The sequence below is a fragment of the Oryza glaberrima genome, chromosome 12 (assembly GCF_000147395.1).
Source record: "Oryza glaberrima chromosome 12, OglaRS2, whole genome shotgun sequence".
Classification (NCBI taxonomy): Eukaryota; Viridiplantae; Streptophyta; class Magnoliopsida; order Poales; family Poaceae; genus Oryza; species Oryza glaberrima.
In genome coordinates, this window is record NC_068337.1 from 18,012,004 (window position 1) to 18,036,803 (window position 24,800).

Below are 24,800 nucleotides of genomic sequence, written 5' to 3' on the forward strand. Positions count from 1 at the left end.
ATATACATGCGAGAACTGTTCTGCAAACTTTTATGTGATGCTTCCACTGAGTTGCAAACATTATGCGGGACATATTTAACTATTTGTCACTTTTATGATGTTGCAATTAAAGATTTACCATTGTTAGTCTATAATATGTGGGTCCTTATGTGTCTATGACATGTGAGTCCAGTGAAAAATTTTTAATTGTCACTTGTAAGAGTGGCAAAAAATTAAATATCTCACAAAGGTAGACATCGTTTTAGGATATGTGTAGTAAACCTTTCATATACATGTAGCAAAAATACTAAATTCGATTTGTGAGAAATAGCAACTATATTTGACATGAAAAATAACTTTCACATATATTTTTAATATTTTTTATTGAATATATGATTAAAAAAATAATGATCAGATATGCATATTAATAAATATATCAATACCCTAATTAAACAAGAAGTAAAAAAATAAAATGGAAGGAGCTTGGACAGGATCTAGAAATTTTATACTAATTGTTTGACATCATCTGAGATCTAGCAAGTAGATCTAGGAGAGCTCACAGCTCCAACATATCCAGATAGTGGAATGAACTGTTGACCCATTCCATAAAGTGTAGAGAAAGATTGGCGTGAAATGGCTGGGACGGCTCTGTAGGTGTCTCATAATAAAGTTTTTGGTCAAAAAGATGGGCTCAATTTGCTGTAGAGCCTTAGAAAGCTAGGGTTCCAGAAGAAATATATCTATTTATCTAGTAGCATAATAGTTGCGTCTGGTCTCCTCGAAAAAAAAAAAAAGAAGGGTTGCGTTGTCGAGCTTGAATTATCTTGGTTGCATTTCTTTCGGTGCATCCAACGAATTATATGCAACTTACCAAAAAGAAAGGTTGAGAACTGTAGCTATCATGATTCCTGACTCATCTCTTATCTGCACCTTTGGTACCCAACTTACCATTCATATTTTTGTGTCATGGAAATGGAATATTGATTATTTGTATTATGGAAAGGGAATTTTTGATTGAGCTCTAGCACTAAGCCCGGTACTAGACCAAACTGAACAAATAATCCCACTAACATTACAGGAAAAAGAAATTCAGTTCAGATTTATGTCTACACACAAATATCAGGTACATGTTGATATTTTCTTAGCTTCAAAAGATCATACAATAAAAAATAAGCATCATGTATTCTGAAAAGAAAATAAACCAACTTCTTGAACTAGTGATGGAACATTAGTGGTTGTTCAGAGACCAACATATAAGAAAAGCATACTGTGTAGTTATAGATACTCCCACAGGCATATTACTGTAATTAACTGGAGATACTCCACAACCAACTACTCCTATTGGCCATCCAAAAGCAAATGTGGAACTCATCATAGACATCATATATATTGCATCTAGCATAACCCAACACCAAAAAAGTAGCTTTTGGCACAAGTGCAGATTACCAGGACACTAGGGGCACAGCATCATTCAATAAAACCACTTCAATGATCAAGCGAAAAAAAAAGATATATTCCTCTTACAAGATATATAACAAAGATATCAGTCGTACACCCACTCGTGTTCATCCACCACCCACATGATCTAACCATCCACCAGCATGATCGTGCAAACATGTTTGTTTATCCATCATATGCCACATAAAGACCTTTTACACAAAACAATAATGTCATGGCGAACTTTTGCGGAAAAGATAGTCATATGGCTACTAGAGTTGGTTTTTGTATGGAATTCCAGGAAATCAACCCACAGTAACATCTGATCTGCAAGCAATCTTTAAGGGCTAATGTTCCATCTGCTTTTTCCTAACATGGAGATGCCACATAACATGGTGCTAGTTTAATCTACCTTCTATTCTTTCCTATGGTTCAATCATGTGCTACTAGGTTAAGATTATGTGACAAAACTATTCAAGCCCATTAGATTAGGTCACAGAGCTCCACATATCACAGTTGACAAAACTCATGTCGACACGTAGAAAGGGATCACACTAGCCTTTTCCAGCTGAGTGCTAATGGTCCCAGTTCCACAGCTTAGATAGTAAAACCTGGGAAACAAATAGATGCGTGGAATGGATGCACCTGCAGCTGTCAATGTCCCCTTCTCACCCTGATGCAATCACATTGGATTGCATCAGTTCAGAGTGCTTGGAAAGACACTGGGTGAATGCTTAGCCAAGACAGAAAACCTCTTCTTTGATCTAACAATGGCACCTGAACATGTTCACATGCACAATTGGCTCAAACCATATCAACTTCCACATGCACTGGCATGAAACGGACATCATATCAACCCTGATGCAACCCAACCAAGTGAAATTCCAGGAATGGTAGCACAAGGTTGCTTGTGCAGGTTCACATCCTCTGCCGCAACATGCAAACAAAACAGAAAATCATCACGAGTCGAGATGACAACTGACAAGCAATTTATTTGTTTCTTGAAAGATAATTACAAAAATTTGAACTCATATATCGCTCACCTAAGATATTGGCCGTCCATTTCTGATGAGAAGGAGCAGATGACGAAAGGCACGTAGCACCTGTTCAACTGGAAGTCAGAGGATCTGATTCCATTGATATTGATACTCACCAGTTAATGGGTGTCTTTAGTGCATAATGGCAGCATCTGCTATGTTCTTGATATGGACATCTGACCAAACACTTGGAGGCATTTGGTAAGTGCCCTAAGCAATGCTCAACGCTCGTGAACTATGCACACTTGTCCTACCTGATCAAGTACTATGTAGCATCTCAACAACTATATGTGCAATGGATACTTAGTTTGATACTATCATGCAGAATACAGTACCATATCTCTCATCCCTACTTTTTAATGCTCAGATTGCACTTGAACGTTATCACTATTCAACCACTACCATGTTCAGATAGAGGTGGGGACATTTAAATGCTACTTAACATTTGCATGTAGTTTTCAGGAGGATTTTCTATGTTCATTGCCAATAAGAACTCTAAGGAAAATCTAAAACTGAACACTCTGAAGCGAACAACACTATGCAGCACTAGCAGTATCTGAATATTGACACAAGTATGTCAGCAACATTAAAAACAGTATTTATTATTCCTAGGATTAAATTTTGTTTCATGTTTCCAGCTATGATGCCTCAAGGTTTGTACCAGATCGAAAATGGAAGTTGCCCCGAAATGTATGGTTATCATAAAAAATGCCTGGCACAAGAAAGTAATCTATGACGAAAATATTTCCTTCTTTTCTTAAAACCCGAAACAAAAGCATTATGACTTGTAAACATTCAGTACAGAAGAATATGATATAACAAAGAAAAAGAGTAGCTCCTTATAAATATCCCAGTACATCCAAAGCAGCTACCAACTGCAAGGAGCCAGAGTACCTCTTTGATTTGTACTCACAAAAGATATCTTGATTGAAATAATGATATGGCACACTTGGCATGAATATCCACCATGTGTTACCAGGCAAGCATATGACGATTAAAGAATGGATAATTTCTATATCTGATTGGACAGACAATGATGTTAGGCAACTAGCAAATTGACATCAGTGTCACCCTTGGGAACAAAAGATTGCATCATACTAACTCAAAGACGAGTACATGTAATCATGTTACAAAAGGCCAAGCGGCAACTCTCATGTCAGTATTTATCCTCCCAGAAGCACATAAACTTTAACAGCTATTAGCTTATTTTCACAGATGCATTGAATTTTCTAGTATGCCTGTCACAAAGTGCCAAGTTGATATTAAAGTTAAGCACGCATCACTTGCCGTGTGATATAAAGGAGTGTGCATTTTCCCTCAATCTAAAACCAGTGCTCCAGGAAACATTTTAACTAGAATATTGACTGTCTTTCAAAATTATATAGCCTCCATAAGAAGGATGTGCATACTGTACATCTGTTCACTAAAAAGAGGATGCATAAACAGCGTGTTTTTCCTTAGGATAGACAAAAGAATTCAAATGCCACAAACTATATATTTTATGCATTAGAGGTTGATGGGCCTAAGTCTTGCCAAAGAACCTAAAGTCAAACGACATATACCTAAACTTTCATGCCTTTTAGTGGATAAGATAAAGTACATCAGTCAGTGGAGCTAAAGAAATTCGCAGTTGGATAGTTTTTTCAATGTCAATATCAGTGCAGCTATAATGCCTTCATCATCTCCAAAGGTGAACACACTTACTTGTCATTTTGCTTCGCACCCGATATAACAAACTACATCACCAGGGTTATCTGTGAAAGCTTTGAATGTGAAAATGTAGTAATTAAAGGAGAAGCAGGATCATTCATCTGGCATATCGTACTGAAGTTTAACAAGTGACACCTTACATAGTAGACTACTGTTTGTTCATATTGTTTAACTAGTCTTCCATAATGAAAAGAAATCTAACAGAATATGGAGCATTAGGACTGTGATGGTGAACCTCCGTTCTGTCCACTGCTCAAATCCAGTACATCAAGTGATCGAAATGGAGGCCGCTGTCCAAATTTCATCAGATGTGCAACTTCATAAACTGGACGCAGTTCTAAGATGGATTGAACGTCTAGGTAGGTGTCGCAGGCAAAACACCAGACTGACAGATCACTGCAATGGGTTATATACATGTACTAAGTAATATTAACCAGATCATGTAGAAATGAAATAACATAGGAAGATGTACATTGTACAGGTTCACAATGAAAGCTGAGATACAAGAGAGAGGCAGCATATGCCTGGAAGTGAACTTAATGGATAGGAATTAATATGAACATAACAATCTGATATTTAAAACATATTTTAATTATCTTTGTTTTTTTGTATAATTATATAACTAGGTTTACTACTAGAGACATTAAACAGAACAAATGTACAACTTATAACTTAGTAATGGGCTATTGGCTGGTTCTGTAAATTTGGTTTTCTTTAAAGATGATGTATGTAGGAATAAATTGGAACAGTTCAAGAGTCTAGTAACGGGTAAAATTATTCATTGTTATAACACTTGAAATTCAGGTGACACTTTAAACCCGCTGAACTGACTACTGACAGTGCAGATGCATGATCGTATCACCAAAAAATCACTGTGATCAAAGAGGAAATTAATCAAATGCAATTTTGATGATTACCTGAAGCTCAGGGCAAGACAATGTCCTGTATCTTGATAATGGTACAACATATGTTTGTTGATAAAACGGCTGCACAGGACATCTTTACAGATCAAGCACAACCAGTTTTCAGCAGGGTGATGACATCTGCACGGACAAACGCTCACAAATGAAGATAATACCTTGGATTTTACTCAGAGCACATGCATTCATTGGGAATCATGCAAATATGTCCTCAGTTACTAAGCGAAGATTCATAATAACAGATATTTCAGTTGGGAATCATGCAAAATACAGGGTGACTCAGGCTAACTTAAATGACTGGGAGACGTCAATACTAAAGTTGAATCTCTTTTGGGAATAAGGGTTAGTTAGAAGTTTATCTGCCAACGCATGGGTAAGGAGGGCTAAGTTAACCCAGCCAAAGCCTTTTAACCCTCTAAACCCATGAAAAAGTTAACCCACTATAGGGGTGATCCGGTCAACCAGTGGAGTAAGTTAATGCACCACCTTTTGTACTGGCAACTTAATTAACCCACCTAACCTTAGCAAACATTAATCCTACTAACTAGGTCAGTCTGGTTTGTGGGCCAATTATCATAGATGAGGTTTGCATGCATAATTAGCTCAACATGATAGTGTGAGCCAGATGTTGAAACAAGAAAATATAGTGGCAGATAAAGGAAAGGAAAATCATCAGGTGGAACTTTGGTTAGAAATCTCAACAACTCTCGGTTGGAACTCTTAAGGTACTTTTGTCACATCCTGAACTCGAGGAGAATAATAAGCCTTTCTAGTCTGCAAATCGGCACTTGGGATTAATTTTACCTTCGTCACATCCTGAACTTGAGGAGAATAATGAGCCACTCTAATCTACAAGCATACTCTTAGGATTAATTTCAACAATATTTCTTAGGGTACACATGTGACCTCATGCCTGGCCTCTTAGACACCTCTCAACAAGTTTATACCTTATAATTATAACATGATGTCCAGTTAACATAAAAAAGGACCTTTGGCTGCTAATCTAACAAATTTGCATAAAAACCACCCAATGAGAAATAATCTTGTCATCAATTATCAATTACTCCAGTTGGTAAGTAGGTGAAGAAAACTTCATCCCCAGGCACCAGGAGTACATTTCCAGGCTCAAAGTACTGCAAAAATTGTTATCACAACACAGAGCATGTTCCCACCCACCCCTCGTGACCAATCAAATCGCCAGTGTCTATTCATTCAGTGAGCAAAATGCCAAGTTCTGGACTTGATCCAGTTGTGCTCTTGTGCTGGTGAGAGAAACTCACATGTATGTCACAATTTCTTCCAGCGCTAAACCGAAGAAGAAACAACTGCTACCGCCAAACACTAAATGTTGCATATGTCTTACAAAACATCTTGAGATTTTGAGAGCCACAACCTTACTGTATGTCTACGATCAATATAATCATCTTGATCATGCAGCATTAAACTTTCCTCTTTACTTGGTGAACCAAACCGTCTCACCATTCATTGCAATTTGCAAAAGTTGAATTAGTGATATACTGCGAGGCGACTACTAACATTCTATCCACGTAAAGAACACAAACAATCCGAATACTAAAAAACAGAGTTGGTTTTCGAGAGGTAGGTTAGGTTAGGGCCAAAACCTAGAGCACGGCGAGTCGGGCGGCGGCACGCGCGCGAGGTCGTCGGCGCTGGCCGCGGGCATGGCGGGGAGGTGGGGGCAGCTGGTCCGCGCCTCCACCCACCCAGCCGCGGCTCCGGCCAGATCAAAATCCGCGCCTCCCTCCCCCACCTTACGGCCGCCGCCATCGCCGCCGTCCTCCCTCTCCTTCCCCTGCGACGACACAATATGCATCCGATGAACACGAGAAAACCCCACCGACAGAGAGAGAGAGAGAGTGAGGCACAGTGCAGTGTTACCGGCCGGGACGTCGACGAGGGCTCGCCGGAGCCAGCACCTGCGGCGGCGGAGGAGGATGACGACATCGTCGGAGGCGGTGGTTGGCGGCGCAGGAGATACGATCTGAAGGATTAAGTCTATTTTGCCTCCCTAATCTCTTATGTAGCGACTGATTGAATCTCTTCCTTAATTAACCGTAAAATCGAGCAGAACACCTTCCCAAATTTAAAATCAGTGTAAATTAACTCGTCCTGTAATAGATTGATCACGATTAACTTGCTGAGTCAGCAGATCTCTCGATAGAAAAAACTAATAAATTGTAGCGGGAATTAAGATCCTCATCAATTGCCCATTTTTCAATAAGCCAAAATGGTTTTTTAGGCTATAAAAGTTAATTTTTAGGTAAAACTTTATATACGTGTTTGTAGAGACTTAAAAAACAATATAAAAAAGCTACGCTGAAAATATCTTAAAATCAATTTAAAAGTTAAGTTTGAAAATTTAAATTTTGGTTTTGGCTTAACCTTATTAGAGAAACTAATAGGGCTGTAAGTTTATTTTTCTCTCTAAACTATTGCTCCCTCGAATACAAACCGGTTATATCAATCCTTCAACTTTGAAAACATATGCAAATCAACTTTTTTTAGAAGGGTACAACTCAGGACGCACACTAACACACACCGCACTCACACCATGACACACGCACATACACGCGTGCACGTCCCTAAAACACGCTAGGAATGAGATTGGAGTAGAAGGGTACAACTCAGGACGCACGCTAACACACACCGCACTCACACCATGACACACGCACATACACGCTAGGAATGAGATTGGAGTAGAAGGGTACAACTCAGGACGCACACTAACACACACCGCACTCACACCATGACACACGCACATACACGCGTGTGCGTCTCTAAAACACGCTAGGAATGAGATTGGAGACACTAGACCTTAGTGCACGGGAAACGTGCAGTCCGACTAAACACGCACGCGTGTGTACTCTATAACCTACCAAACCCTATTACCTAGCCGGGACTAACCGAAGTCAGTCCCGAGAAAACGCTATTACCTAGCCGGGACTAACCGAAGTCAGTCCCGAGGAAACGGAAAAAAACCCCTGTGACACACACGAGTTGCGATCCCAGGGATCGAACCCGTGCGGGCTGCTCGCTCACGTGGCGACGCTGGCCAACCGCGCAACGCTCGGTTCTCATATGCAAATCAACTAATCAAATTCCCTCCGGAGGAGGAGGATACGTCTTGTAGAAGACGAGGCCCGAGAGGAGGAAAACCCCGGCCCAAGTTGAGGCCCAACTTGTCAGCCATCACTAAAAGCCCATTAGGCCGGCCCAGGTCAACCCGACCGATTAGGGTTTAGCTCTGCGTGCTCCTATAAAAAGCCTTCTCGCTTCTCTCCGCCGCCGCCACCCTCCCACACGCGCGCGCCTCTCTAGGGTTTCCCACCTCTCACCGGCGGCGGCGGAAGGCGAAGGCGGCGGCGGCGGCGGCGAAGATGGGGCACTCCAACGTGTGGAACTCCCACCCCAAGAACTACGGGCCGGGCTCCCGCGTCTGGTATGGCTGCTGCTCCCCCTCCTCCCCACCTTCTCCGACGTCGTCGGCCTCGGATCGAGGCGTTACCTGGGTTGGGTTTTGGTGGTGATTTCTTGGTGCTTAGCTCGTCGCGATTAGTGTGATTTGGGTTTGGTTGTGACGCTTCGTTGATGAAATCATTTCACCGCCATGCTTAAGATCTAGTTCGGTTACATGAGTAGGATTTCTCAGGAATGGACTGTTCAGTTAGAGGACTAGCAAATGAGTACTAAGAAGTAGACTTTTCTACCTTATTTTGATTGTGTAGCTTCGTCTGCAGTAGCATATCAGAATTAGAGTACTTGTATGATTCCTGGGATAAAAATTGGTGTTCGGTATGTGTGTGACCTGTAAATGCTTTTGATAGAATAAATGGATTTTCTTGTAGAAAAGCTGATATCGTAGGCTGTTTGTTGTTCATTAATCACACTTTGCTTCTGTAGTTGATATGTTAATTGCAGTCATGGAAGATTAGCCCTTTGGGTGTATGTATGTATTGATCCCACATTTTCTTTGATGTGTTTGGTAGCCGGGTGTGCGGGAACCCTCATGGACTGATCAGGAAGTACGGGCTCATGTGCTGCAGACAGTGCTTCCGCAGCAACGCCAAGGACATCGGCTTCATCAAGGTATGCTCTATTATGAACTTCCGCTGTTCCGTGAAAATAGTGAGATCCTCATTGGTTCTGTTTGCTGCTTCTGCGTTGACATTGGTTATGTAGTAATGGACCTGCTGCTGCATCACTACTGCCTGTTGCTAAACCAGATAGTTACTCTGTTCTCCTATCTAGATGATTTTGTGCAATGTTCTCCTAACTAAGATGATTTTGCGTGAATGTTTATCTGGATATGTGGTTGATGTATGTTTGTGGGATGCCTCTACCAATTTTTATGTACTCTTTCAGTTGAATGATGAGATGATGTTATGATATGCTTGCTTGCTTCTTGAAAAAATTCATCCTATGAATTGATGTCCTGCTCATTTACTTTATGCCTCATCTTTTCTTGTGTAATTCAGCATTGTAATGTAATTGATTCTTGAAGAGTTGTGTTCTTGTTAACGTTACCATTTAGGTGTGATCTTGGTTGTTATATGATGCTGTACATTTCTGTTTGAAAATGGCCCACTTGTAGAATAAAAGCTTTTCTGTGCATATCTTTGAAAAATCTGATCATTTAGTTAGGCTTATCAGTATGTTTTGGCTTCTTTCTTGCTTCATGGTAGTCTTTCTTGCTGCAAGATGGTACAAGCTAATGATCACTATTATTTTGTTGCAGTACCGCTAAAGTCATCTTGGTTTCCTCAGCCCACTGCTGGGTGAAGAGATGGAGCATTTAATGGAAGGCTTAATTTCAGTTCCAGTAATTTAGCTGTTTGTTTGGTACTCTGCAGACTAAAGTGGTTTATGTTTCTGATGCTATTTGAATGATGTGGATGCTAAGTATGAATTAATCGCGCATCAAAAAAAATCCTTCAATACTATTATATATGTGCTCCTGTGAGGGATCGTATGATTTTTTGCTGTTGAATGGAGATGTTCAGGTTAGCAGTCAGCTGCTGCATTTTGGACAGGCACATTTTCAGTTTGGTGGTTTAAACGCAGTTTTATCAGTTAAATTGTGCATCTTGTAGTTGTGCTGATCAATCTTATGATCTCTACTTAATATCTGGATCAAGTTAATGATGACATTATCGTGCTTTTATATGCTGTATACGCTTGTGCTATGAAACGGATTTTGTGTCATAACGACGCTTCTGGTTTCCTTGTACCAAAAATTACGCTGACCAAAATCTCCAAAAAGTACGCTGGCCAAAATGTTCGATCTAGATTCAGCTTGAATTTTCACTTTGACAAGCAAATTGCTCATGCGTTGTAATACAAAATGCTCATGAGTTGTAATGGGATATATCCTTATTATACCGACAAAATTAATTCTATGTGCCATCAAAGTTCGCAACTTTTGTGTATACTATTGAAAAAGTTCGTAGCAATATTTTCTGAAGAAATTTAACTATTTGCCGTAGAATGGCATCTCTTCAAATGACATCTATTACCCTGGGATATATCAAAGTTGATGATGGCTGAGATACAAACGCGTAGATGATGTACTCACCAAAAAGCAGATAAACGAGACCACATGCTATCTACTATGCTATGACGCTAATATACCATTACACTAGTACATTTTCTTTTTTGGTATATGTAGAATCTTTGATAACTTATATTATTTTAGACTGGACATTATTTGTAAGATCGATTTGAACCGGCATACTTCACTTAAAATATGTGACAAAATAAATCTAATATTGAATACATTCAAATTATTCATTTTTTCTTAACTCTTTTAACAGTGTAGTTAACTTCTAGTAATGTGAAGAGTTACTTCCCTATAGCCTGTAGTAGTGTAATTACTTCTAACGTCGTGAAAGGTTAATTCTCTCTAGCAGTATAGTTACTTCTAATATCTGGAAGAGTTATTTTTGCTTTATGTTTTTTTTATAGTTACTTTCCTCTATAAGTGTATTTACTTTTAGTATTATGAAGAGTTACTTCTATTTTTAAATACGTTACTTTCCTCCAACAGTGTAGTTACTTTTATGTTATGAAGAGTTACTTTCTATATGACACAAGATTTGATTTTTTTTAAAAAATAATACATTGATTACTTTAAATAAATAATATATGTATTTACTTGAAAATCTTTTCTACACTTTGCTTATGAATTTACTCCACATAGTTTTTTATTTCAACTAAATCATAATGTAATTACTTCCAATGCTATAGAGAGTTATTCTATTGCATAGCTAACTTACTTCTGCAATTGAAATAAAGTACTTTTTAATTAATGAAATGTTTAAATATATTCAACATTGATATCATTTTGTCACATATTTTGAGTATAGTACAATGATGCAAATAGATCCTAAAAATAATATATGATTTAAAAATATAAGTCATCAGAGAGGTTCTAAAAAACAATATGCATCATTATATTTTTTTAGCTAAAGGAGGATTTATACATGGGATGGAGTGGTTACTGCTTTAACCAAACCAGCGATTGGTCATTGTGTAGTCATGTCCATTTTGGGAACAGTGATAGATCTAAGAATAAATAGTAGGGGGTCTAACACCATGTTTAGTTCTAAAGTTTTTCTTCAAACTTTCAACTTTTCCATCATATCAAAACTTTCCTACACACATAAACTTCTAACTTTTCTGTCACATCGTTTCAATTTCAACCAAACTTTTAATTTTGGCGTGAATTAAATACAGCCTAAATAAGATAGACAAAACTACGGCCCCTACTTCCTATTTACGTATGTCAAAAAAAATTTAAGTAGAGATTTTATGGGCCTCATATCAGTAGTGTGGAGACTCAAGACCCCACCGCTCCTATGATAGATTCGCGTATGTTTGTGAATGAAAATAGCCAGGATATGCTTTCAACCTCATCTATCTTTACTACAGCTAGCAAACTTGAAAAAGCTAGACATGATTTCAATCAAATAAAAAAATGGGAACATCTGCAGGTTATCCATGCAGCTCAGGCCATGATTTCTGCATACGACAAGGAAGCAAGTGTGGATAAGATGGACAATAATGTTGGTCAGGAACAGGAACAGGTATATATAATCACAAAGATATCTCCCATCCCTGCAGGTATTAGATGCTATATTAATGCTTCTTGGGTGGACAACACAAAACATGAATTGGTATTTTCATTCATGATCCAGTTCTGGTATTAGATGCTATGTTGATGCTTCTTCTCCCTTGCAGGCTGAGCTCACAGCACTTCGGGTGGCCTACAAATCTGCATTCTTCTCAGCTCGGCGAATGTGATCTTTCTCACCGACAATGTAACAAATTGCTTTTGTCTTTAAGCAAAACAACTTTCAGGAAAATCGAGGCCAATGGAGTTTGAGACCGCTCCTTCCAACTTTGCTTGCAGGTCAAATGGATTCGAAGAAGGGCAAACGAAGTTGCTGATACTTGCAAATGAAGCCAGAAAAGAGTTCAATCTACGGCTAGAACCTACTTCTTTCTATCACAACAACACTCATCTTTGTTATATATCATCCTACATGCCCAAACACTAGTAGTGGCCTTGTAAACCTTTTGCATGCAAGAGGCAATTATATAACTCAGGCTTGGTTTAGTTCCCAATTTTTTCTTCAAACTTCCAACTTTTTCATCACATAAAAACTTTCCTACACACACAAACTTCCAACTTTTCCATCACATCATTTCAATGTCAATCAAACTTTCAATTTTGACTTGAACTAAACACACCCTCATGTACTCTGTTTCTAGTTTCCTACTCCCTCCGTATTTTAACGTATGACGCCATTGACTTTTTAACCAACGTTTGACCACTCGTTTTATTCAAAATTTTTATGCAAATATAAAAATACTTATATCATGCTTAAATAACATTTGATGATAAATCAAGTCACAATAAAATAAAATATAATTATATAATTTTTTTAAATAAGATGAAAGGTCAAACGTTTGTCAAAAAGTAAACGGCGTCATACATTAAAATATGGAGGGAGTAATAAATAAAAAGTCACAAGTTCTAAAAGAAAAAATGTAGTCTAGGAGAGAGAAAGAAAAGCAGCTTCACGCGTTCCTTCCGCGCCGGGACAGTCCGCCACCACTCCGCGTCTCTCTCCGCCGTGTGAAAGAATCATATCATCTACTCCCTCCGTCCCAAAATATAGCAATATAGTCCTAGATGGGACATAACCTTGTCCAACGATTCTGGACAGTGCTTTGTCCAGATTCATTGGATTAGGATGTGTCTCATCTAGTTCTAAGTTGTTATATTTTGAGACGGAGGGAGTAGCTGCATTAATAATGTTGTGGTTACAGTGGTATCAAATGGTTGCTTCGGTTTTACGAAACAGGATCAAACACACAATTATTTACTTTACTTTTTAACTGAGGGAGTTTAAGTTAGTATTATGATAGCACTAATGCTAGCAACTGTACCACATCTGGCTCCATTCCAAAACGAAAAGGGCCGTAAAATTTCAATCAATCAGGACAATCAAACTGGCTATGAATTCGTGAAATTTCACTTTAAAAAGATCATATTGAAACATGTACTGTACGTACTTACCTGTAGAAGGTTTGCTCTATTATTTTTATCCCCTCTTTTTCTTTAACTATGGACTTAATACATTTAATTTTAAAACATATGTAGAGCTAGATTTTTTTAAGAGCTAACGCTTTATATTTTTCTTCTCTCTTTTCCCAACATATAACTTACAGTTGTACTATTATCCATTAACGAAATGCAGAGATTTTGGGTAAACATCGGCATATATGTGATCGATTGATTGCGTGATTTGTCAGGTGAGCACGTACGAAGCTTCCTCCCTCCCGTGTTAACTATTCAGTCACTGTTGCTAACATCGAGTAGTAGCCCTTCCCGCTACGTAGGGCCTCCGTGGTGGACCCATGGTTTCAGTAGTAAGGACGACGCGGTGTATGCATGCACTAGGATAAGCTTTACACCGAAATTTTACGCTAGTACGATTGTTAATTAGGCCAAAAGTTAACACTATGGACAAAGTTGTTATATCATCGAAATACTATAATATGTTATATCATAACACTATGCATTTTTTCTTCTAAATTATTTTTCCGATCTACGATTTGATTATACCATTATATTTGTTGTAATTAAATCTTTACAACAAGATCTCATATGATTATCTTTGGATGAAAATATTTTTTAAGTTTATTGTTGTAGTAAATATATTATGATGTTTCACTATGTCATTTAGAGTGTTCCATGTCGTGTTCTTTGGATGTTTTAGAATGTATTTTGTGATGTTTCAGAACATATTTCACTAGCTCATTCGGAATGTTGCACGTGGTGTTATTTGAATGTTTCAGAAGGTATTTTGTGATGTTTCAGAACGTATTTCACTAGCTCATTCGGAATGTTGCACGTGGTGTTATTTGAATGTTTCAGAAAGTATTTTGTGATGTTTCAGAAGGTACTACATTAGCTCATTCGGAATGTTGCACATGTTGTTTTTTTATGTTTCAGTAGTATTTTGTGATGTTTCACTATATATTTTTATATATTTTACTAGATCATTTGAAATGTTGCACGTGTTGTTCTTTTGATGTTTCAACGGCTACAAATCAATGTTCCTTATAATATAAAAATGTTTCAATTAGTAATATAATTATATATGTTTTATTTATCTAAAATATAATCATATGAGATCTCTTTTGTAAATATTTAATTGCAACAAATTCAATGGTGCAAACAGATCACAAATTGTATAAGTTTTTTTATGAGAAAAAAATGGTTTATAATTTGCTAATTAAGAGTATGGGAGGAGAGAGAAGGGGATGGGAGGAGCTTGCATATACCTCACACGTGGAAGAGAAGAAATAACCGCATGCATGCATGTGGAGGTTTCCCAGAAATAAAAGGTTGCATACATGCGTAGTGCACCCATTTTTTCTTCCAAAAATCGGACGCTTGATCTGTAGTGTCTTCCCAATCAATTCAGCTATTAATTCATAAAATTTCGCACTATCGACTGGGACCTAGGCGCCTAGAGATATTCCATTGATCAGCCCATCGGGGTAGTAGGTGAAAACCAACCTTATTAATATTTAAGTACACATATCTTTTAGCCATCGGAGTATATTAAAAGAATCATATTAGAGTAAAGATATGTGTACTTACAGGTTAGTTCTATTATTTTTTTCTACCTTTCTCTCACTATGAACTTAATGTGTTTATTTTGAAGTATTTGTATAGTAGATCGTTTATAAGAGCTAACGCTTCATATTTTTCTTTTATTTTTCTTCTCCACATTAAATTTATAGTTGTACTATTATCTACCCTCGAGATGCAGAGATTTTGGGCAGACATCGGCACATATGTGATCGATCGATTGAGTGATTTGTCAGGTGAACACGTACGAAGCTTCCTTCCTCCCGTGTTAACTGTTCAGTCATTGTTGCAAACACCGAGTAGTAGCCCTTCACACTACCTAGGGCCTCTGTGGTGGACCCATGGTTTTCTATATAGCAAAAGACGACGTGTTGTATACATGCCCTAGGATAAACTTTACACCGGATTTTTTTAAAAGAAACTTAATTTACACCGAAAATTAAGGGATATTTAACTATCCGCAGGTTTATCCACCTATTTTATCTATAAATGAGTTCGCAAGTTGACCTACATACATCACAACAGCTATAGTGGCTAAATTGTACTTGGGAGTAAACAGCTTAAGACCCCCTTTGAATCAAAGGAAAATCATAGGAATTCTACAGGATTTTATTCTATGAAAAATAATCCTATAGAGTACTTTAAAACGAAGGATGTTTCCTATCAATCCCTTCGAAATTCCTATGGAATAGACCTTACTAGAGCAATTTTAGAGGAAAACAAGCATGGGTCTCACCTCATGTTTTTCTCTTCATGTGTCTAAGATTCCTATGTTTTTTCTGTGTATTAATTAAACGATAGTTTGGAGACTTTCCTATGTTTTAAAATCCATAAGAATTCAATAAGTGGCATTTCTATTCCGATGTTTTTTTTCTATTCCTCTGTTTTCTCAATCCTACTATTCAAAAGGGACCCTAAAACTCTGCGCACTAGCAGCTAGCAAGTGAGGTGACGGGCAATGGGTAGCGACGGCGGCAGCGATGAGTAATGCGAAAGTGAGATGGCAGTGGTCAATCCCCTTTCTTCTCTTTTTCCTCCTTTTCCTTTTTCTTTGCTTTTCCCTGGCTGAAGTATAAAGCAGTTGTACAAAATTATTTATTCATCCCATCTTGTATATGAAACTATAATTTATATGTGAAATATATACTGAACTAATTTATCTTGAAATACTCTTGGCAAGGTAGTACAAATTTGGCAAGGTAGTACAGAGAAGAATATACAATGTCATAATATTAAACTCAGCATGCAATTAATCATAACCAATACTTCCTTCGTCATATTATAAGACTTAGATTAACATCTATAAGAAGGTAATGGTAGGAAGTCATATAGCCTTAAACGAAGGTAGTAGTAAGTAATGATTAATGAACGTATCGAGAACGCGGCGCTTCTAGTCCGCGTCTATTGGGTGCGCACTGCACACAGTACAGTACACACCCTCTCCACCTGCAGAGATCGAGCCTCTAATCCTCTATAAATATCGTTGGAGCTCTGCAGCCAGGAAGCAAGCTAAGCATAGCTCGAGCTAAGGGTATAAGCAAAGCAAAGCATGGCGAAGAGTGGTCTCCTCCCTCTCACCATCCTCCTCCTCGCCGTCGCCGCCGCCCTCCACGGCGCCGATCGTGTCACGGCCGTGCCGTCCTTGGAGGGCTTGGAAGCCGCCGGGGAGGGCTTGGCCGAGCCCATCAAGAAGGTCGTCGGTGGTGCCGTTGCTGCCGGCGTCGAATCTGTCGGCCGGAAGAGGCCGGCGATGAAGGATTTCGCCGCCGGCGTCAAGGCTGGCAGAAAATTCCACAAGGGCTTCAAATCCGGCGCCGCCGCATGGGCAATGCTGGCGCCGCCTCCGCCACCGTACTACGTCTTCCCAAGCTGTGGTTACCGCCGGTGCTTGCCGGCGCCGGCGCAGGCGCAGGCCGGCAGCTGGCCTGCAAGGACAGGGATGACGGCGGTAATTGGTCGCCCAGGTGACTAAAGTAGCGCCGATCGATACCCGCCGTATATACATCGTGTACACTGCTAGCTTGTGTGATGCAATATATAAATAAAATTGTATTAACAAACAGAAAAAGGAAAAAGAAAGAGGGAAACGCTGCTGCCGTAGCTGTGTCCCTTTTTGTGTTTTGTCGAGCGTCCCTGGCCCCATCTGAGTATCTTTAAGGAAAAAAAAAAAGAAACGAGCTTATGAATACAATGAGATCTCCGTTAGGCCATGTCCAACGCATGGCCTCAAGCATGTGGTTTTAATCTTAGGCTCCGATGTTATGATGGAGGTTTGGAAAGAGCTTTATTTTGTGTCAGAGTAACTTGCATGCCGTAGTGGCTTGAGGGCAAAAGCTGTGGTTCAGGGAGAAAAAGAAGTGGTCCAAACCTCGGTTGACAATCATCCTAGAGAAGTGCGAGAAAGAATGCATGTTGTCTCGCTGTCGAGAGGACTCCCATCACCGCCATCAGCCATTGCGGAGCTCGCTGACCGCACCGGAGTGGGGAGAGGACAGTGGGGGCGTCGTCGTCTAACATATCCGCGCTAACCTCGAGGTCCACGGGCTGCGTGGCGGTCCCTTGGGATCCTATCGCGACGGTCGGGGAGGGAACCTCGATCCGCGCCGACAGCAGCGACAGAAGAAGGAGAGGCAGCCGGTGAGCTCGCCATCTCATCCACGGGAAGACGGCAAGCTAGCGAGGAAGGGGGCAGCAATAGCGGAGGTTTTGTACTGCCATGTAGACACCACATCAGCGGAAAAGCAGGACAATACTATTGAGGGGCCTCTTTTACATTAGTTTTATAAGTTGAGGGATGCGTTTTCTCCGGTTTTGTGGTTCAAAGATGAAACTTGAACCGAGCAACCAGATAAGGGACCTAAAGTAAACTTATTGCCATGACTGAACTAAGGAAAAGCCCTAGTGGGCTTTGCTATATGGAAACATCAGCCCGAAATGGAGTAAGGTTGTGTTCGTGTGTTAAGAGTTCCCAACTCTCCTCTCTTATTTTCCACGTGTACGCTTTTCAAACTGCTAAATAGTGCATACCATCTATCACCACTGCTACGTGGGTCTCTCAAACAGTGAGGTAGGTGGACTCTCGTCCCTTTCCTAACCTCAAGCCATCAAACATGGAAAACAAATTGAAGTGAGGTGAAAATGATGATAAATAATTCGACCCTAAGATTTACAATGAGGATAGTTTTGTTTTAATTTTTGAGGCTTTAGAGTATGCGGTGTGGTTCTATGATATTTAATTTAATTTCCGTTGCAATGTACGGGCATTCAGCTAGTAAGGGAAAAAACTATAATGCTTATGTGTGGTTGATGGTGAAGGGGTGGTAGTTGGGGGTATAAATGTGAAAATTAGTACTACTTTATAATTACAAGTATTTGAAAACAAATTTTGCCTCCGTCCCATTATTACTATGGAACCGAGGAATATTTGTTTGAAGACATAGACTCTGAATATTATGGAAATAGCAACATACCCGTGTACTGTGTTATATAATGGGCGATGACAATTTAACACGTACAACTAAAATTGCAACAAATTAAATTACCCGTTACATCGTTTGGGTATTTTATCAGTAAAAAAAATTAAAAATTAATTACTCGCTTAGAGCATCAGACAGACAGATTCACAAAGAACCATCTGTGCCGTCATGAATCATGCACGCACAGCAGAAGTACACTTTTGTGCAAGTTGCTGTACTTTTCTTTTCCACAATAGCCATTGACTAGTTGTAAACTAGTACTAGGAGTAATTCAGGTTAGTATTGTATCTTATCGTTTATGGTTTGCCAGCATAACCTACTCTGTTCACTCTGTCCTCGAGACATTTTTGTCACTTCATTTTCTCAAGCAACCTTCTCTGTTTTACTTTTCTTTCCATTTTTCTTTCTGAAGCCATGTACCATTTTCCATTCTTAAATATGTGTACTGAACATAAACAAAATTTTGTGGTGTTGATATTAGTGTCACTCTCCTGTGCTTAACCATGATTCATCATTTCAATGCAGTTACTACCCTCTTTGTGTCATTGTATGTGCTGTCATTTGTCAACCCTGGTGCAACAAGATTCTGAAGACAAGGAGAAACAACATGCCAAAGGAATTTTTCTTTGCCCAATTAACAATCCATTTTTTTTGGAGGGGAACTCAAGTCAACTTCATGCCTGCAAACCTGAAGCCCTTTCAAGCACCAACACAGTATATATACACATTCTCTCTGCAACTGCAATTTGCACCATACTCACAAAACCATTGCTCAGGCTCAGCCATGGAATGCAGCTCCTTTGAAGCAATCTGCAATGAGTCTGAGATGATTGCGCATTTGCAGTCATTGTTCTGGAGCAGCAGCGATGCTGATCCTTGTTTTGGTAGCTCATCATTTTCTCTCATCAGTAGTGAGGGCTATGACACAATGACATCAGAGTTTGTGAATAGCAGCACAAACGTATGTTTTGATTACCAAGATGATAGCTTCGTTTCAGCAGTGGAGACTACCATTGGTAACAAGAGAAAAGTTCAGATGGATACTGAGAATGAGCTGATGATGAACCGCAGCAAGGAAGTTCGCACCAAGATGTTGGTAAGGGCCTAGTACGTTTGATGTACCTTAGTTCTATTTTTTTTTGTCATGGAATTTGTTGAACTTCAAGTTAAGTTTGAATTTGCAGGTGTCAAAAGCATGCAAACATTCTGTTTCTTCAGAGAACTCACAGTCTTATTATGCAAAGGTTTACTAGTTTGTTAAATTGTATTATGTTCTTCCTGACCTAGGAGCTTTTCAGTCTAGTTTCTTATCTTGCCACGCAATGCTTGTAAAACAGAAGAGGAGACAGAGGATCAATGAGAGATTGAGAATACTGCAAGAACTGATCCCTAATGGAACAAAAGTAAGTTCTTGCTGGTTTGATCAGTGGCTGTAATTAGCAGTGGTTAAATTGTTCCTTTTTTTTATAAATTTGCAGGTTGACATCAGCACAATGTTGGAGGAAGCAATTCAGTATGTCAAGTTTCTACACCTGCAAATCAAGGTGTGCATTCAGTTCTTAGTTATGAGCTGACACAAATAAGACTGGATATGAGATTTCACTACATTGCATAGTTGCATTGAATATATGTGTGTACTAGTATAACATTAGAAATATCCAAGTGTTACAGTGATCATTTTCCTGACCTTTTTTACTTTCTGAATGTTGCACAGCTCTTGAGCTCTGATGAAATGTGGATGTATGCGCCCCTTGCTTTTGACACTGGTAACAACAGGGGCTATCAGAACTCTCTGTCACAAGAGTAGTTAGGAAGGATTTGTGCCTGAGCAGCTTTGCAATTTTTCTCTCCGACTTTGATTTGATTTTATATTTCATGGATATCTCATTTTCTGGATTCTTTTGTAAGTTATTCTTGTTTCTTTACACAAAGGAAAATAACCGCACTTTGATGAAGTATGCTCAAATAAACTGGATTTTGCTTCTGAATATCATATTTCCCTTTTGAGCAGGAGAGTTTATAAAAAAAAATGGAATGTGCATTTTCCAAACCAATGTAGATATTCAAACGACGAATATACCATTACCATCATTTCAGAAAAGCACCAGGAACGCAGTTGTCACCGGTTCTTGTAAAATTGTATTTTTTTTGTCCTACACATTGTGAGATCCATCTGTTTTCGGTCTAGTCATTCAAATGCAACAAAATTTTCATTTATCTTAAAAATAACATGCCTAATACTTCTCTCATGCGTCCAATATCTTGTTTTAGTACTTTACACCATTACATTACTACTTGTAAACACAAGAGACAGTACCATGCCTATATAATCATCATAAGTACGACATTAGCCTATTACCCAACCTATGAGAAGAATATACAAATGGTCATTTAAAATCCAAAGAAATTTTAATATATGGTCCAAAATTCAAAGTTATTGTCAAGAATCGTCTCGTCGGATGAAATGAAAATAGGATCATCAATAACACAGATACAAATTAGCCCTAGCCATCTACTCAAACTTCCTACTCCCTCTGTCTCAAGATAAAACGATTCCTCATATCCCAAGAAAACTATAATAGTGAGGAAAAAAAAGACTAAAATAGCTCTCATTAATAAAAAAAATAATATTAGTGAGTAAGTGGGTAAGATGTATTGAAGGGATAAATTTCTTAATCTGTGAATTGATTGTACTTACAGGTAAGAGAGTAGAAATCAATTTATTTTAGAATAGAGTACATACGAGTACAGTTTGGGACAAAGGCAAATTTGCTTCAGATTTTTTTTCAGTTGACGAGACAGTACTATTGATGATAAGGGCAGCTCAGCTGCATCCTCCTATAGTTTAGTAGTAGCAGACAGAAGGTGATGTCCACCAATCACCATCAAGGATGAAAACTAAGGAAAATATGATGTTATTGAAAGAAATTGCAGGAGTACTACCGTTTGATTAATTAAACCAACAAGAATAGTCTACAAGTGAAAACTGAAAATAAGACAAGGGGCATAAAACCCCAGGCAAGCAAAGATGAAGGAAAGAAAATATATATCTAAGTTGTTAATTCGAAAATACTCCACTAGGGCCTAGAAGAGAGAGAGAGAGAGAGAAGAGAGAGAGAGAGAGAGCTAATGAACGATCGTAGAAAGGATTGTTCATTTCATTGTGTGTGGATTGACTCGAAGTGATCAGCAGAAATGATCTTCCAATCTTGAAACTTTTTCTTCAGACTTCAGTCATAAAAAGCAGAGTAACTCAAGTGAACATATATACCATGCATCAGCAGATGTTATGGTCTCAAGTAGTCCAAGATAATACAAGATCGATCATCAAATTGATTTCAAGGATACAATAGTACAGCTACAAAAAATTTGGAAAATTGCAATTACACCCCTCAATTAATTAATACTCCCTCCGTTTCACAATGTAAGTCATTCTAGCGTTTCTCATATTCATATTGATATTAATGAATCTAGACATATATCTATCTAAGATTCATTAATATCAATATGAATGTGGGAAATGTTAGAATGACTTACATTGTGAAACGGAGGAAGTATATATTACAAATGATGGATACACAAGGACCTTATCGAATTATTCATCATACAAAGGTCCAGGGACTAATTTAAGTCACCCAGGTGCATATATAAAAGCTTCTTAAGTAGACAACAAACATCACCTGTCAACTACATCCTCCTAGTGGATCATTAGCTGACAGAAGGAAAAGATTCGGTGACGACGTAAATAAGGCAAATGTGAGTATGTGACGACGTTGTTAGATAAGGTCCAACCACCATAAATAATCCCCCTGTTAAACAAAAATATTTGACATTAGGAAAAGATTCGGTCAAGTTTTATAATTTCGATAATTCATTATTTACAGAATAAATTTATAAACTTCAATAGCTTACGCTATTAGGATTGTATTTTTCAAGGAAAATCTACGATTATGATCCCTTTTGCTTTCAAATTATTAATAATTTGAGAAATTGTTGATGGTCGGAATATTAAAAGTTTGACTAAATCTTTTTTCCTAACCATAATTTTTTTTTACCTGAGGTAGTGTAAGCTGTAAGCTAGTACTCCCTCCGTCGGGATTTTGGACGGGTGGAGTAGATTACAAGGTATAAACATAGCTAATTATTACTAGATCACACTGATTTGTTTATTATTTCGCTGTCTGGATATGATTTGCACAGTCGTTTTCTGCTAAGTTCGTTGATCATCCTATGGACGTCCATGCTAGGCTGTTCAAGATATTTTCAAGAACATCCAAGTTGTTACTGGATGGGATATTGGTTGTACCTTTGAAAGCAAACTGATACATTTTGGTGATGATGATCTCATATCACTATCACGCATTTGATATTTCTTCCTCATACTACGACTTTTCCGCAATAAATTCAGAATGACATTTTTCATAAAAAAATATTCTTGACATATATATAGCATGTGGATATATACTAGATGATTTAAATCTTCATTACAACTACACATGCATGATGAGAATAAAAAATTAAACCCAAAACTAACTTTCAAATCAGAAGGATTTGATTCAGTTCAATGAGTACTCATACTCTTTCAGTTCACAAGATTTGTGCTTAATCTAAGAGGAGATTTGTGCTCAATTAGTACCAGGCGAGACAGAGAGAAACATGCTCGATCTTGTCAGAGTTGTGCAGCTACAGATAGCGCTGCTAGCTACCCGATCTTGGTGATGGAGTCCAGCGACACCACGAGAACCAGGTCGCCATGGCTCGCCGCGTCGTAGGCATGCCTCATCGCCTTCCTGCTCCTCCGCGGTGGCGCCGCCGCCGCCGCCGCCGCCTTCTTCTCCATCTCCGGCTGCTGCTGCTGCTGCTTCCTGCAGCTGCATCCAGGTTAGATCAAATCAGCAGCTTCAATTCAGAAACCCAAAAGAAGAGGCAGGTGACACTAAACCAAGAAACCATATGCGAGTAGACAGTATGTACGAATCAGTGAACAATCACCTCATGAAACCATCGGCGGCGGCCGCCGCCGTCGCCGTGCCATGGTCGGCGACCGGCTGCCGGGAGGAGGAGCAGTACTGCCCCATGGTCAATCTTGAGCTTCTCTGCTCAGCTTTGGTAGGTTTTGTTTTTTTCACTGCAAGGCTGCAAGCTAGCTACTTGCTTTCTGGGTGAGGTGCATCTGTTCTACTTATACTGAACATGGTGCATGCATGGGAAAAGGGGCAGTTCATTTCCAAGAAACCGTTTTTGAATGTGAAATTGTAAAGTAATTTGGAGAAAAGGCCCCCAAAAAGTGACGACGCTTTTCATGGCAGCTGGGACAGTGCATCTTGTGTGCATGCACTTTATGATTTATATGATGATTAGGTTATTAATTAGAAGAGGTGGATCTATGATTCTATACAAAAGTACAACAAGATAGAGGATTGGTTTAATTTTAGTGGGGATTTGTTGTGTAGTGTGACGTATTTATGCACTGCTTCTAATAGTAAGTGGATTGAGTCACTTTCATATGTGACTTGTACATGAAATTTTCTTATATGGACGGCGGCAAAAAGTGTTCGACATAGCAATTCCGTGTTTTTTTTTACCGAGCATGCTGTCAGGTATTGTTGGACTGCATCATGGGCTTCGCCGACTGTTCTCCAATCCAGCCCAAGAAGGCCCAGTTGGAGAGACAACAAAGCAACAACAACAAGGTTCCACGAGGCCATCGAACAGAAAGCGGCGGCGGAGGCAGCAGCTTCTTGGTTCGATTGAACCTCGTCGATCTCTATTCCTTCCCCACTCTCTCTCTCTTGTTTTTCTTCACTACCATATCTAGAAGCTTCCGTAACCTAGAAGCTTGTATCCTCTACTCCTTCTCATCCAATCCCTCTTGTATTTTTCCTAAGATTGTACTGGATTTGGTTGCTCCTGAGATTATTGAATTGAGAAGAAGAGGTTGCTAACAATCTGGTATCAGAGCCGCTCGGTTCGTGGGATTTCTCATTATGCAGGTGTTGGGAAGGCAGCATTGCAAGGTGGAGGAAGATTTGGGCAAGGGAGGAGCTGGTCAATC

At 39.0% G+C, this 24,800-nt stretch overlaps 2 protein-coding genes across 3 annotated transcripts; one reads left to right on the plus strand and one right to left on the minus strand.

Annotated features, from left to right (window-relative positions):
• Positions 1–4,231: 4,231 nt before the first annotated feature.
• Positions 4,232–7,126, minus strand: LOC127758230 (uncharacterized). Its single transcript, XM_052283855.1, has 4 exons — positions 6,983–7,126; positions 6,706–6,896; positions 5,081–5,206; positions 4,232–4,559 (listed from the first exon to the last, which is right to left on the minus strand). The coding sequence occupies exons 1-4, from the start codon at positions 7,046–7,048 to the stop codon at positions 4,379–4,381; spliced, it is 564 nt and encodes a 187-aa protein (XP_052139815.1). The 5' UTR covers positions 7,049–7,126; the 3' UTR covers positions 4,232–4,378.
• Positions 7,127–19,352: 12,226 nt separating this feature from the next.
• Positions 19,353–20,731, plus strand: LOC127758036 (transcription factor BHLH133). 2 transcript variants are annotated; one of them, XM_052283651.1, is made up of 5 exons: positions 19,353–19,841; positions 19,930–19,989; positions 20,083–20,148; positions 20,224–20,289; positions 20,460–20,731. In XM_052283651.1, the coding sequence occupies exons 1-5, from the start codon at positions 19,353–19,355 to the stop codon at positions 20,550–20,552; spliced, it is 774 nt and encodes a 257-aa protein (XP_052139611.1). In that variant the 3' UTR covers positions 20,553–20,731. The 2 variants fall into 2 exon arrangements, with proteins under 2 accessions (XP_052139611.1, XP_052139613.1); XM_052283653.1 differs by lacking the exon at positions 19,930–19,989 and having other exon boundaries at positions 19,370–19,841.
• The last annotated feature ends 4,069 nt before the right edge of the window (positions 20,732–24,800 follow it).